We start from the raw sequence: 13,920 nt of genomic DNA on the forward strand, positions 1-13,920 counted from the left end.
CCTTTCTCTCACTTAGATTAAAAAGCAACCTCCAGTGAACACACAACGTAAGACTATAAAAAGCTCCAATGCACTTAGTTATAGATGTATTAATAGGCCTTTTTTCTTGTTTTATTCAATATTAAATATAATTATCTTGGAAATACAATTCCAAAATTTCTGTCTTTAGGTACATCACGATTCGATTCATATTGATTCTTGGGGTCACGTTTTTTTTTTTGTTTTTTTTTTCGATTTTTAATCTTTTTTGTCACATCAAATGCACCAGAGTTTTGATAAAGTATAGTATGGGCAGTCCTGACTCAAGAAATCCTATTTCCTATTAACTTCTTAATAAATCAAAAATATTTTACACTTCCCATTAGGGATGTTCCTGAATTAGAATGCCCTGTTCGGAAAGGAAATAACATGCACTACGGAACCCCTAAATAGAAAAAATATATTTTAATGTTTTCTCTCGCAATTATATGTTGGGTAATTATACTGTATATAAATTGTGGGAGTCGTTATTAATATTCCGGGTTTTGAAATCGCTTTTGAATGCGCGCTTGCTTTTTACTTTCACTTTCGAGAATAGTGATCAGAGGTAGCATAGTGAACTGCAGTACTTAGCACACATTTCACAAGATTAATGTTAGTGGTGCTTAGGATCTCTAGATCATTCGACATCTCCATATCAGTCATCTCTCCTTACTCTGTTTATGTGGTAAGTGAAATTTTATGTACTGTAATGTAACAGGCTACCTCTAATCATGTCCCCTAGTGGCTCTGACCGTGTTATTTGCTTTCCCTGCCTTTCCGAATACAGATTTTCTATTTGGGCACATCCTTATGTCCCATAACAACGGAAGATAAATAATCAAACGATATTTTTCCAAACACTTGCCCTTGCTGAAAATGGGGCAGGATGCATTTGTTTTTCCTTCTCCACCCTCATGTTATTATTATTATTATTTTATTAACCATAAAATCTTTTTAAAAATTTGTGAATCGATGCAAATCACTAGACATCTAAATTGCGATTCATATGTGAATCTTTTTATATATCGATATATATGCTATATAAAAACATAAGAATACATAATAAATAGAAAAGTAGGCTACATTATCTTAATACTTTATTAATAACCCCAAATATTTCAGTCCATTGACATTATTCTTTATTTTCCAGTTTGTGCTCTTCTCACAGTGTTCTGTGGAAAAAACACTGTGGGAAATGAAAACACATAATGTTGAAAGTGTAATCCTGCATTTGCTTTAGATTTTTGGCATTTACAAAACTGTCCAGGTACAGTTATTAGTTCTATTAATTATTCCTGTAAAAAAAAACATATTTATAACATACTTACCCAAACTGGAGTCATTCTCAAATCAGAAAGTGCTCAAACCATACTTTTCAGGCTCATTATAAGCACCACCCTCCTCCTCTCTGCTCCACACTTTCCCACTAAATTCCATTTGCTAAACATGGATCATTAGAATTTTTTCCCTTTAAGAACATTTTTCTTTTTGTTGCACTGGTGCTGCAACTGTTGGACAATGTTTGGTCTAGGCAATTTGACTCAGGAATAGAGTCTTTGACTTTCAGAGGTTGACACTGGCAGTGAGTTATGTCAAGTGGTTTAGTGTTTTCTGTCTGCATGAGAAATGTCAAAGGATTGACATAAGTCCCAAACTGAAAATGAAATGAGTCTGTAAGAACTCCAGACCACTGTACCTGGTATTCTTCACGTTGTGGGGACCAAATGTCCCCACAAGGATAGGAATACCAGTAAATTTTGACCTTGTGGGGACATTTCTCAGGTCCCCATGTGTGTGTGTCTGTCTGTCTGTCTGTCTGTGTGTGTGTGTGTGTGTGTGTGTGTGTGTGTGTGTGTGTGTGTGTGTGTGTGTGTGTGTGTGTGTGTGTGTGTACCTGGTATTCATCACGTTGTGGGGACCAAATGTCCCCACAAGGATAGGAATACCAGTAGATTTTGACCTTGTGGGGACATTTCTCAGGTCCCCATGAGGAAACAGGCTTATAAATCATGCACAATGAGTTTTTTTGAGGAAATAAAAGTGTGCACAATCTCCTGTGAGGGCTAGGTTTAGGTGTAGGGCGATAGAAAGTACGGTTTGTACAGTATAAAAACCATTACGCCTATGGAATGTCCCCATAAAACATGTAAACCCAACATGTGTGTGTGTGTGTGTGTGTGTGTGTGTGTGTGTGTGTGTGTGTGTGTGTGTGTGTGTGTGTGTGTGTGTGTGTGTGTGTGTGTGTGTGTGTGTGTGTGTGTGTGTGTGTGTGTGTGTGTGTGTTCATATATTAAGATCTTAATATGCAAGCAGTTCCAGTAGTGCGCATAAAGCGAGAAGATATCAAACATTTCAGATGTCATATATCAAGTATAAATATCAAGATTTTACAGAATGAAAAGCACAACCAGTGTATACTTGAATGTGTACATCAAGATTAAATCTATATATCTGGCTCTCAATCAAGCAAGATGTTTGTCCTTGTGTTTAATAGTTTTAGCCTGAAGGGTCATGTTTAACATCCACTATTAGTTAATTGCCACACAAATATATTGTATTCTATTTTACATGTCAAAAAATCTGCAGACGAAATTGCAATTGCAAGACTTTTCGCTTAATGGCAGACAAATTATTTCAGTGCGCTACAAAGTGTGTTGTCTAAATCAAGGCTGGCTGCGGTAATGATGTCTTTCAAAACACACACTCAATGAACTAGTGTTAGAAAGCATACCATCAACTTAGGCAACATATGAGAGGAGTGACCACGAGGGCAGTAGACGAGGCGAATCAATAAGGCAACACATGTGATATATTTAGTGAAGCCATTGTTTATTTTATTTAGGGTACGAATCGAGGATTTTCCAAACAGCGAGGCCCCAGAGATATTTTATCAGGTGTACAGTCCTGCCATGTGGAATACATTAGTAGGCCTACTTTAAAGGGAATGTCATTTGGGAATATTTTTGAAAATAATAATAAGATTATTATTATTATTATTATTACAATTTCTAACCAGAAACAAACTTTAACTTAAACTATACGGAAGACGCATTGCACTTGAAACTGTCGGTTTACGAGTCCTCCTGGCTAGTTAAAAGTCTCAAATATCATTTAACAGGCTACATTACAAAAGCTGTAATGACCACAACACAAATACATACTTTCAAATATAAAATTATTAAGGCAGTGCAATTCCAGAGTGAATTTAGTTTTAATCCACTGTGTGGGATGTTTAGTCCACCAAGTTAACCAGGCTTAGGCTATGCAGGAGATCCAAGATACCGCAGCAAGCTGACCGATTTACACTGTGGAATTGCAGTATTGTTAAAATTACGTTATTACGTTATTACGTTATATATCGTGTTACATGTCTGTTTCTAGGCCTACAATATTTGTGGTCTGTATGTGCGTGCGCGTGTTGACAACTTGCGCTCCTCTCTCTCTATCTCGCTCGCTCTGTCTGTGTGCGTGAGTCTTCAGACATCGAAAATATGTAGAAGTGGGTTGTCTGTTAGATTTATCAATAGGCTGTTGCGGAGATTAAGAGATTGTTAATTTTTTTAAGCCTAAAGTTATAGATTTTGGTTAAGGTTAATGATTTCTGTTCTTTCACTAAATCATTTACGGTGTTGTCTCTTTTACTTTTCATTAAGCAGTAATTGAAGTAGCTATTGTGTGGCATTATTGATGTCATTCTATTAGTCTAAAGGTAGAATGCTAGTTGCAAATACTATGCTTTCGTAAGTTAAATAGAAAATCTGTTGGGTGAACTTTTTCAATAAATTATTTAATGCACGCCCACTGTACACCAAAAGCACTTTTAATAGGCCTGTATGAATTTAGAAGTAATATAAAACGTTCTGGCAAAAGTCCAATTTAAAACGATACTAAGCAGTCTGTGCATGCCACTAGAAAAGTCTAAATAGATGACAGGCGATATCATAAGAAATCACCCCTCAGTTTAATTCTTCCAAGCCAAAATACATTGCTCTACCTTCTCATTCTCATCTTCCTTACCAATCTGCTCTGATAGTCTGAATCATGGCAGTCACATATTGCACGTTGATGATCGCAATTATAAATGCATGGGATCTGTTAAGATGTCAAACCAAAACAGCATAAGAAATAATTGCAGGGTCTCTTAAAATGACTCACGAGTGTATCCCGTTAATTTTGTTACCTGTAGTGCATTATCTCCATGCTGTTGAGCTATGCTGTATTTATTACTCATTTTGACAATATTTATAAAAAATATATATATATGAATTGTTTATTATATTCAGAAATGTCTACTTTGATTACCTATGATTTTGATGTTAGACGGTATTTTCACGCTATTATTATTGGGGTCAAGGAGACATTTTGGGCATCCTGGGGAAAGTGGCGGTCATAGTTCAGCACCTTTGCAGCTATCTGACAGCTATAGACGCGATAAATAAGTTCATGTTCTACTTAATATGAACGATAGTTCAGGATACGTTAATCCGTCGATTTTTTTCATAGCTTGTCTGACAGTGTTAAGCGATTATTATTTGCGTTCCCAACGTTACCATTAATTAAATAACTACAAATTAATAAAATAACTACACATAAATGTATTAGTGCTTTCGCCTGAAGTCAATAATAACGGTACCAAAAAGTTTACATCGTATTATGGTTAAGGTGACGCATTAAAGGCCTAGCAATATATTTTGACATGTTTTTGGATCTCTGTATTTTATATGCGGAGAAATGAGAATCGACGTTTAAATGCGGATAAAAAAGGCCGAAAAATGCAATGGTGTTAAATCGTGTCAATGAAGTGGCCCTTGGAGCCATGCAGGTGAAAGCTATAACAAGGCTAAGGTAAACCCTGACTCTCTCGCTACGGGATCGATAAAGTCTCAGCCGTGTCACCGCTGTTGTCACCCGTGTTTTACCTCTGATCCATTGATATTTGTGTGTTTAGTGAAGGGGCTGGGGTGGGGTTGGTGGGGTTCAAGCCGAGTTACAGGATTTGTCAGCTGTGCAATACAATGCACTTGACTAAGGCTATAAGTAGTATACAATAAAAATCGTTGTGACTGTATTTCTCCAGACATCCATCAGTTTAAGAATGGAAACTCTGAGGGCTTTCCTTCGTTAATAATAAAATGAGAATCTAAGATGATGATATTTAATTTGTAACGTAAATTATTTGAAGGGTGATTATTTTGTAATTGCTCATTAGTCTTGTATATTTATCGCTGTACCTTATGGCAAGGCCGCGGGAATTGTGAGGGGGGTTCATTCTCCCATTACAAGGATCAGTTTCAAAAGCAATTTGTGAAACTGGATAGATTGTGTTTGTCGTGACGTCACATTTCAACCCATGCTATAAATATCACCTCAAACAGCTTCGGTGGACAGTTGCAACTGGAAATACAAAGCAGAAGCCTGCAAATAATTTGGGACTGTGCAAGGACCTTCAATCAAGAGACGTCTTTGCCAACTGTCAATAAATTGAAGTGGAATTAGAACGGAGGACAGTCTGCACTTAATCTACATCACACTTTTAGATTTTTTTAAGGATAATCTTACATCACTATGGTGTAATACGTTGCTATAATGCAGGCAGTGTATTTTTAATCAAGGCGTAACTTATTTTGCAGACGGTCCAGCGTACTGTAAAACTGCCTTTTAGTAGGATCAGCGGACGTAATTAAAGCTAGTAATTGCAGATTAGAGGTTTTGGGTCATTGGGGTTATTTGATAGGAGGCTGTTTTAAATGACGAGTAATTATTTAACATCACTCGTATGGCGCAGGTTTTTCACCTGGGTTTAAAACCCAGACCTCAATTTCAGAAACCACTGCAAGCATTTGGAAGCTACACCAACTTTTTTTTCCCTCACTGTATGATGAATCATGGCAATGGCCCTCTGTGATTGATCGTTTTCCCTCTGCATAAGCGTGGCGTTGTTGAACGTTTAAGTTAATGTTGCTTCTGAAACAAGTTATCGCAGCACGGGGTAACCTAAGCGGGTCAGAAGGTTCTCAATACAGCGAGTCCCATGGCCCATATGCTTGTTTAGAAAAGCAAATCGATTAATAGGCCTAGCCTATACAAGGTCGAAGTCATGGTCCACCGCTCACTGTTTGCGAATAATGTCATTTTGTTGGTAAAGATTTTATCTCTCGAAAATATTAGAATAATTTATGCACGAGTTTATTAAAATGTTAATAATTAAGCCTAGTTCGTTTTATAATTAAATGAAACACATATATGCTTTAAATATTATTAGGCTGATGTATAGGCTAGAACATAATACAAGTAGCCTACTAATTCCTTTCTCTAATTCCCGTGCATTTTTTTATTTTTATCTGGCACACGAAAGTGAGGCTTTAAAATTAATTCAGTCTTCTCAACTCAAATAATGTTAACAAATAATAAAAAGTTTCTAAGCCTGTTCTGTTTGGCGAAATATAATTTCCCTTCTTTAAATTCAGCTAATTGTCCAGCATTAAATGCAAAACACCAGGCGCATTTAAATCGGTAGTGCAAAATTAATAAAGGGGAGCGAGCGGTAACGAGGGGGTGTCCTGTCTTTTGAGGTACAACGGAGGGAGAAAGTGCGCCAAATTTGTTTGCAGCGGATCAAGGCTCACCGCCTTCACTGCACTTTCTTTATCTTAATTCCAACTTGAAAAGATATAATTATCTAGTTTGAACAGGGCTGCTATCAAATCCTTCTTTAGGCAGGGTAGGGAACAGCTCGAGTGGATTGTAGGCTCTGAGCCGCTCGGTGTTGCCCGAGATAGGAGTAATGAAGTTGTGGAGTCCGGAGATACAAAGGGCATTAACCTCATTAGCATGAAACCTTTTCTTCTAACTATTGTGGGACCCTTTCAGCCTTCTAATCCCTCTATTTCAAAGCTGGGTTTGTAATAAAGCTTTTAGGGGTTTTTCAAAGCTAATAGTATTCTCCGCAGATTTTTTTTTATTACCGTTATAGTCCACAGACTGTTCAAAAATCCCCATATATGTGTATGTATAGCCCAATGAAAATTTTATCCTTTATCAAACTACGATTAAAAGTTTTGGGTAAAACACGAAAAAGCTCAGCAATGGTCTTTCCTGGGATATCGGAATATTTTGTCATGTTTGCTAAATAAAATAGTAGCCTATTTATTTCATGCAATTGTATTTATAAAACGACAATTATTTAGGGGTAATACATTAATAGATTAATTGACATGCTTCACATACAAATATAAAATTCATATTTGCATTCCATAGTCTATTATTCACATAAAAAACAAGAACTGAGAACGAAGGCTAGATACATTCCAGCCGTTGTTGCCGACAAGATTTTAAACAAAGCTCCTATTTTGCGGCACATTGCAAACCTTCTCTTATCGCGTTGTGAGAGGTAGTCAGATTGTACTAAATTATGTCCAACCAGGCCCCCTTGGATCCACGGATTAACAGATTAAAGTGGACCACTGGGCAATGCATCCCCTTTCCCCCACATATTACTCGTATGATAATTGCCTAAACTGATTTGCACTTTCACAAAAGCTCGCAGGACTCTTTGTAGCTTGAACAGACCAGACGCTGCTCTTCTACCAATGGAAATAAAACTGGTTAATGCCAGTCTATCAGACTGAGCGGCAAATGAGGCAAGAAAAAAACAAGCACTTCGCTATGGAAAAATCGAGCTCAAGACCGTTGTAAGCGTTCTATTTGTGTTACATTTTAACCAGCCCGTTTCCCCGTTACATACTTTATACGCTCAGATTAATTACACAGCTGGTGGAATATGCCATTGATAAATAGTGATAATTACGATACCTCGCCCGTTTGTCCTGAAGGACAATGACACCGAGGGACCGAATCAAAAGAAGACAACTGCCAGTGCAACCCATACAAAACAGCATACATCCTAAACCATTTACTATAGCGGACAAAAGTTTCATTTTGGCCTCTTTTTGTAAAACAAAAAGGCTGTAATTTTATTCTGAGCAACATATTGATAAAACTTTATTGACAAAATATTGACAATTACATACTTCTTGGAAGTATACTTTGTGTTAAAATTGTAGCAAACTTAACACAAACACAAAATTATTTACATTCTTGTAAAAGACGATTTAACATAAACATTAGCTTTTAGTATCTCTATACATGGAATACGCTCAGTGCTTGAAGTTTTGCTGCCTAGGCGGCCGTCAATTCTTGCATTAATCCTTCGAGGCAACTCTTTAGAGGAGGGGCGAGTCCCGATCATATATTCGCACCAAGATTACGGAGTCATGGTAAAGCTTCATTTTTAAGGAATGTCATGGAGATTTTTCATTAGAATTACTATTGTACGTGGTCAACTTGTTTTTATAATCTGCTTTTAAGTTTGTTTTACTTCTTAAAAACACTATAACGCAGCACTGCTACTTCATATTGTTTTCACAATCACTTTAACACGAGAATCATAAATTCAAAGACTGCACACTGTTGTAAAAAAGGAAGAAGCACACAACATTTCTCAGATTAAAAATAGAATCAAAACAAATTTACTTTGAAAAAAGGTCAAATTAATTAATTAACCTACCAAAAAATTCATTGCTCTACCATGCAATTCAAGTTTTACAAAAACAGTTGTATATTTTGGTATCTTAATGTGGAAGGTTCACGTCTTGAAAAAATAAAACGAGAGGAAAAAACCCTCAGAAGTGCAAATGTCCTATGCGCATTTGAGCTATGTTTTGTGATAGTGGTGATGAGGTGGTGCGGGTAGTGTGGCGATGGGGGGCGGGGGCGGGGGGGCTGCGTGTAATACCTGTCAATCACCTTGCCTTGGCAACGTGAAAATTATTGACAGTTCCCTTGTAGTGACAGCAGTGCCACCAACAGGATCTCTCACCCTCAAGCTGCCGATCTCGAAGAATCAAAATGTGATATTGGCTTTACCCTCTCCCTCTGTCAGTACACAGCATCCTTATCCGTGACATCCTTCAAGCCACGCCGCTGTCCCGGGTTCAAACAGTTTAAGTCTTTTAATCGTCTGAGGTGACGTCAATTTCCTCAGGGCTTCCTTGTTTTGTGGCCAGTCTCCATCGGTTTATGTGATGAGTTCCTTTCTTTTTCTGTTGTGAATCCGAACCTTCCTCCTCCAATTTCTGACGCTTGAACTTCGTCCGTCGATTCTGAAACCAAACTTTTACCTGTGGCGAGGAAAAATGAAAATAATCAGCGTAGAACGCACAAAGGCTTTTCGTTGGCCTCTGAATAAAACAATTAAACAAAGAGAGTTGGCCTAACAGGAGGTATCACTAACGGGCCTTAAGAATAACTAGGGCTAGACGGACAAAGAGCCGCCAGGTATCTCACGGTCAATCGAGTCGCGAGAGCATTGGTCGACTTTCATTTAGTGTCCTCGGTCTGCATAAATTAAAACAACATAAAGAATTTAACTGAGGTATTAAATGCATATTACTGATTAGTGAGGATGAGATTGGGGAAGGGGAAGTCTGGCTGGCGTGGCTTTTCTTTTTAAAGTGCACCTGACCTGTTTACGAACGACAGGTTGCATCATCAGTATCATGCCCTGCTGCTACTTCAAACTCCAACCTAAACTGTTGAGCGGAAATGGACTCGGTACAATAGAAGCTAGCAGCCTGTGAGTGTATAATAGTTTGATAGCAGTGTAACTTCACCGACATTGTCGCTTATTATCACGGATCAGTATGTTAGCTGGCCTATTTACAATTCACCCCCTCATTATTACATCCCCGTATAAAACCTTTTCTATTAGCACACATTGGTAAAGTTCAGTCTTTAGCTTAATTCATCACCTTTATCATTCATATCATCCGTAAAGCTCACAGCTGACAACTTGGCAAGTGAGGCACATTTAATGTGCTTTCAGAGAGCTAATTGAAGCATTGAAGTGGCTCGTAGTCCATTTCTCTCTCTTGCTCTTCTGAAAGGCGGCGTTTAGAAAAGGGCCGGTGCTGTCACCGGGACAATAGACTCCGACCGGGCCACTGAACGATACGCGCAAATACGATCTTAAATATGGTTAGGGAAATTCATAGAATCCGCCTCATTCTTTTAAGTGTCCATTTAAAACGGTTAACTGGTTAATTGCCAAACATTTTCCACAAGAGCTCTCTGCCTAAATCGGAATCCTTCAACCTCACCAAAAACCGGGGCGAATTGGAAATGGTGGATTTAACTCAATTCAAACCATTGCGCTTTTAGAACAATGCTTATCCCCCTACGCATAGAAATCCCAACAAAACCAAACGCTGAACAAAACAACATTTTCTGTTTAAATCAAAAAGCAAGTAATAAATATATATAGTACATGTGTAAGGCCGCTACTAACGCCAAAACTCATTGCGGCTACATATATGCAAATATGCTATCAAAGAAAACGATTGAACGTTAGAAAATATTTACATAAAGAATCTACATTTTAAAAGCTTTTGTTTATTAAATCATTCAGAACTGCGTTTCAAGTTTATATTTAAGGTACAGTCAAACCATAATATGTAGCAGTTTCAAGGACGAGCCTACTGATTTCAATAGTTATTTAGGCCGTATTATATCCACAGAACCATACGCACATTCATGTACGGCTGTACACGCTAATGAAGACAGGTAAACATCTTCTTACCTGAGTTTCTGTGAGGCTAAGGCTGTGAGCGAGCTGTTTTCGTTCCGCACCGACGACGTAATGATTTTTTTCGAAAGCATGTTCAAGCCGTAGTAGCTGTGATGGTGAAAAAGCTGTACGAATCCTTTTGGGCTTTCTTGCCAGTGCATTGTGCAATAGGAAGCTTTCCGGACTCGTTTCGTTTCCTGCAATGAAAATTGTGATAGTTAAAACCCATCGTCCTTCATAATATCAGTAGTCTAGCCTTTCTCAGTATAATTGTTAGACTTCGTTCAATATGTTCTCACGAATTAATTGGGCCTAAAGTTTTAAAACATTATATAGCATGCAACATCTTACTAAAATATAGTCTACAATAATACCACAATTAACCGGTCTTCTCAAATAGAAATAGGCCTATGTAAAATTATTTTTTCTGTTATCTTTTTTATGTGCTCTGGCAGAAGGTATATAGCGATAATGTTTCCAGTAGCTAATTAAACTTTTGTTGCAAATTCAAATGTGAGACATAATAATGTTCATTTGCACGTAATCATTCAAAATGTGATGCATACAATATTAGGACATTTTCTTACATTTGTAAATAAAACACGGAGATACAGCACGGCTCTTTTTATTTCACAACTGAAATGTCCTTGAGCCATATTAATTTTCATTACGGGTGTTTCGGTTAGAAACTGGGATGACACATGTTTTCTCATAATAAATATTATAAAAGTAAAAAAGACAGTCAGATTTCTATAACATTTGTGTAATTTAGCTAATGGTATGATGTGTGTAATAATACGATAGTATCACTCTTACTAACGTTTATGAACATTACCGATCGTTTTTAAGGGAAATGAAAGGTCAATTTTATTAAGGACCAATGCAAGTGCACTTTCAGATAAAGGGAAACTCGAGAAGTTTCCGAGAAAAAAAAAACAGTTAAACGGAAATTAAACTTCCGTTCTATTATTAAATTATTTCGTTTCTCTAAAGTTTTATTTTTCCTGGTAATGTAAAATTTGTAATAAAAGTTTTTCATATGTATTTAGGCTAACTACACTACAATCGATGGATTGTATTATATTATTCTTTTAAAGTGCGGTGTAAGCCGTTTACGCTAAATAAATATTTCAACTTATTCTTATTAACTCAAATAATTAATTTAAAATAATAAAACATCAAATACAAAAGTTATAAAATACTTTACGTAATGCGTTTTAAATCAGCATATAGTGTATGTAGAATAACGCCAGTTTCCTTCCTTCCAGCAACTGACTGATAACCGTAGTATAATGTCAATATTTCACAACATTAGCCTATTTTTCGATACAACAAAATGGTTATAAACTTTTTTCGATAGCATTAATTCCAGCATTTTTTAAATCTAACACAAAAGAGACATTTAGCCAATTATTAGTGGAAAAACTGCCGTGTCCTTGGGCCGTCTGGCCTTTTTTTCTCTGGACGACTGGTCAAAATAACTGGCGAATAAAATATTTTGCTGAAACTTACCTTGAAATCTGTGTCCCAAGTATCTATATCTATGTATCAACCACGGGTAAAAAGTTGAAGGGTCCCTTTGCTGGCTTGCGAAAAGAGGGTGCGGACTGTGCGAGGACGACAGTGGGTGAGCAGCCAAAGCATGAGGAGGAGGTACTGAATGGACTGGGACGGCGGAGTTGGGAGGATGTGAAACAGCCTCAGCGAACACCAAGTCCGGGTTTGAATAGACGCCCCTGCCGCTGGAATGAAAGCCGTTTAAAAATGGGTTCATCTGGCTTGAGTTTGCATAGCTGAGAGCCGCTGGTCGTATGGGCTCCTCGGATCTCGACGCTGGCAAAGGATTATCCTTCGCTACCAGAGACTCTATAGTAAAACACCTCTTCGGTGTGGGTTGAAACATGGTTCACCAGTCAAGATTCCCCAGTTTAAGTGAAAACGGCACACGCGTTAGCACTAAAAAATACTCCACACCCAAGACCAAAGTTTTGTCAGCAAGTTAGTGGCAGCTAAAGAAAGGGTAAAAAATCTGTCAAAAGCACACAGCTCAACACATCGTGAGAGAGGTGGCCGACTTCTCCAGACAATCCATGAATGTGATCGGTTCCTCACCAGTTGTGCTAGCGATTTGTTAGTTCATGAGCCTAATTAGCTCTGGAGTCACATAAACAGTTTCCTCTGAAGCCTGTAATGGCTTGGTGATTGGTCGCTGCCGCTCGCCTTAAGGTTGAGGGAAGAGTCTTTAAGTGCGTCAATACGAACGAGCACGGAGAGGCGGATTCAAGCAAAACGGAACGGATTCGCCCAGAAACAGAGCTGTGGAGCAATTTACATACGCAGCTGATCCCATTGAGAGACTCAAGGTACTTCAGCATGTATTTGTGTTGCACACAGGGCATAACGACGCTTTTACACGCTGTTACTACAGCACCTCAGTGCTTAATCAGTGCACGTATTGATGTATAACTACACACGCTGATTTGTACTCGACTACAAGAGTATAAATTAAGAGTGTGGTTTAAACAAATGACTGTAATCAATGAAATTTTGTCAGGAAATAATACTTTCAAGTGACATTTTTTGTGTATATCAAACTTTTGAAGCTTCTACTTTCTGGCTGTTCGGTGGGCCTGTCTAACGCCCACCTCAGCATTGTCTCTCCGCGTTTTCATTTTCTCCGATGGGTTTGTGATTAGTTTAGGGATGAGAGACTCTCTTTCTCTATTGGCCAGGAGACAAGGATGAAGCTTATTAGACACAGACAATATTTTCAGCTCTGTTTGTTTGTCGTATGACTACAAGAGTCTATTACCCTCTAACCACTCATTAAATTAGTTGAGTTCAATCCCATTATGGGTTACTAATGTGCATACTGCATCTCAAAAGTTCAGGTATGCACAGTTGTCAACGTGATCTCTTGGGTTTTAGACTCTGTTTTGCGAAGTGTGAGGTAGTTCGGTGACATTTTAATAACGTTTTATATTCTTTTTACTTTTACTTACTTTCGGATAAATCTCATACAGCAATTGCTTAACATACAAGACGTAATTACTGGTCAAATGAAGGCAATTTGGTCGGCCATACAAAAAATGGAAACTGCAGGAATATTAGCAAAATTTCTACCTATGAACATAACAGTAAAAATAAATCAATACATAAAAACTATTATTCTGAATTTGTCAATGAGATAAACTCGCTTTTGATGTCATTTTAAAATTCAAGTGTGTGCACTTACAGCAAACGCACATGTGCAATGTGAGAAAAAATATATGTTT

The 13,920-nt window shown here is 37.7% G+C and overlaps 1 protein-coding gene across 2 annotated transcripts; it reads right to left on the minus strand.

Annotated features, from left to right (window-relative positions):
- Positions 1 to 7,972: 7,972 nt before the first annotated feature.
- emx2 (empty spiracles homeobox 2) lies at positions 7,973 to 12,824 on the minus strand. Of its 2 annotated transcripts, XM_073835072.1 has the most exons (3): positions 12,158 to 12,824; positions 10,658 to 10,842; positions 7,973 to 9,200 (listed from the first exon to the last, which is right to left on the minus strand). In XM_073835072.1, exons 1-3 carry the CDS (start codon positions 12,546 to 12,548, stop codon positions 9,033 to 9,035), a joined length of 744 nt encoding a protein of 247 aa, XP_073691173.1. In that variant the 5' UTR covers positions 12,549 to 12,824; the 3' UTR covers positions 7,973 to 9,032. The 2 variants fall into 2 exon arrangements, with proteins under 2 accessions (XP_073691173.1, XP_073691174.1); XM_073835073.1 differs by lacking the exon at positions 10,658 to 10,842.
- Positions 12,825 to 13,920: the final 1,096 nt, after the last annotated feature.

This window comes from Garra rufa, chromosome 2 (genome assembly GCF_049309525.1).
Source record: "Garra rufa chromosome 2, GarRuf1.0, whole genome shotgun sequence".
Lineage (NCBI taxonomy): Eukaryota > Metazoa > Chordata > Actinopteri > Cypriniformes > Cyprinidae > Garra > Garra rufa.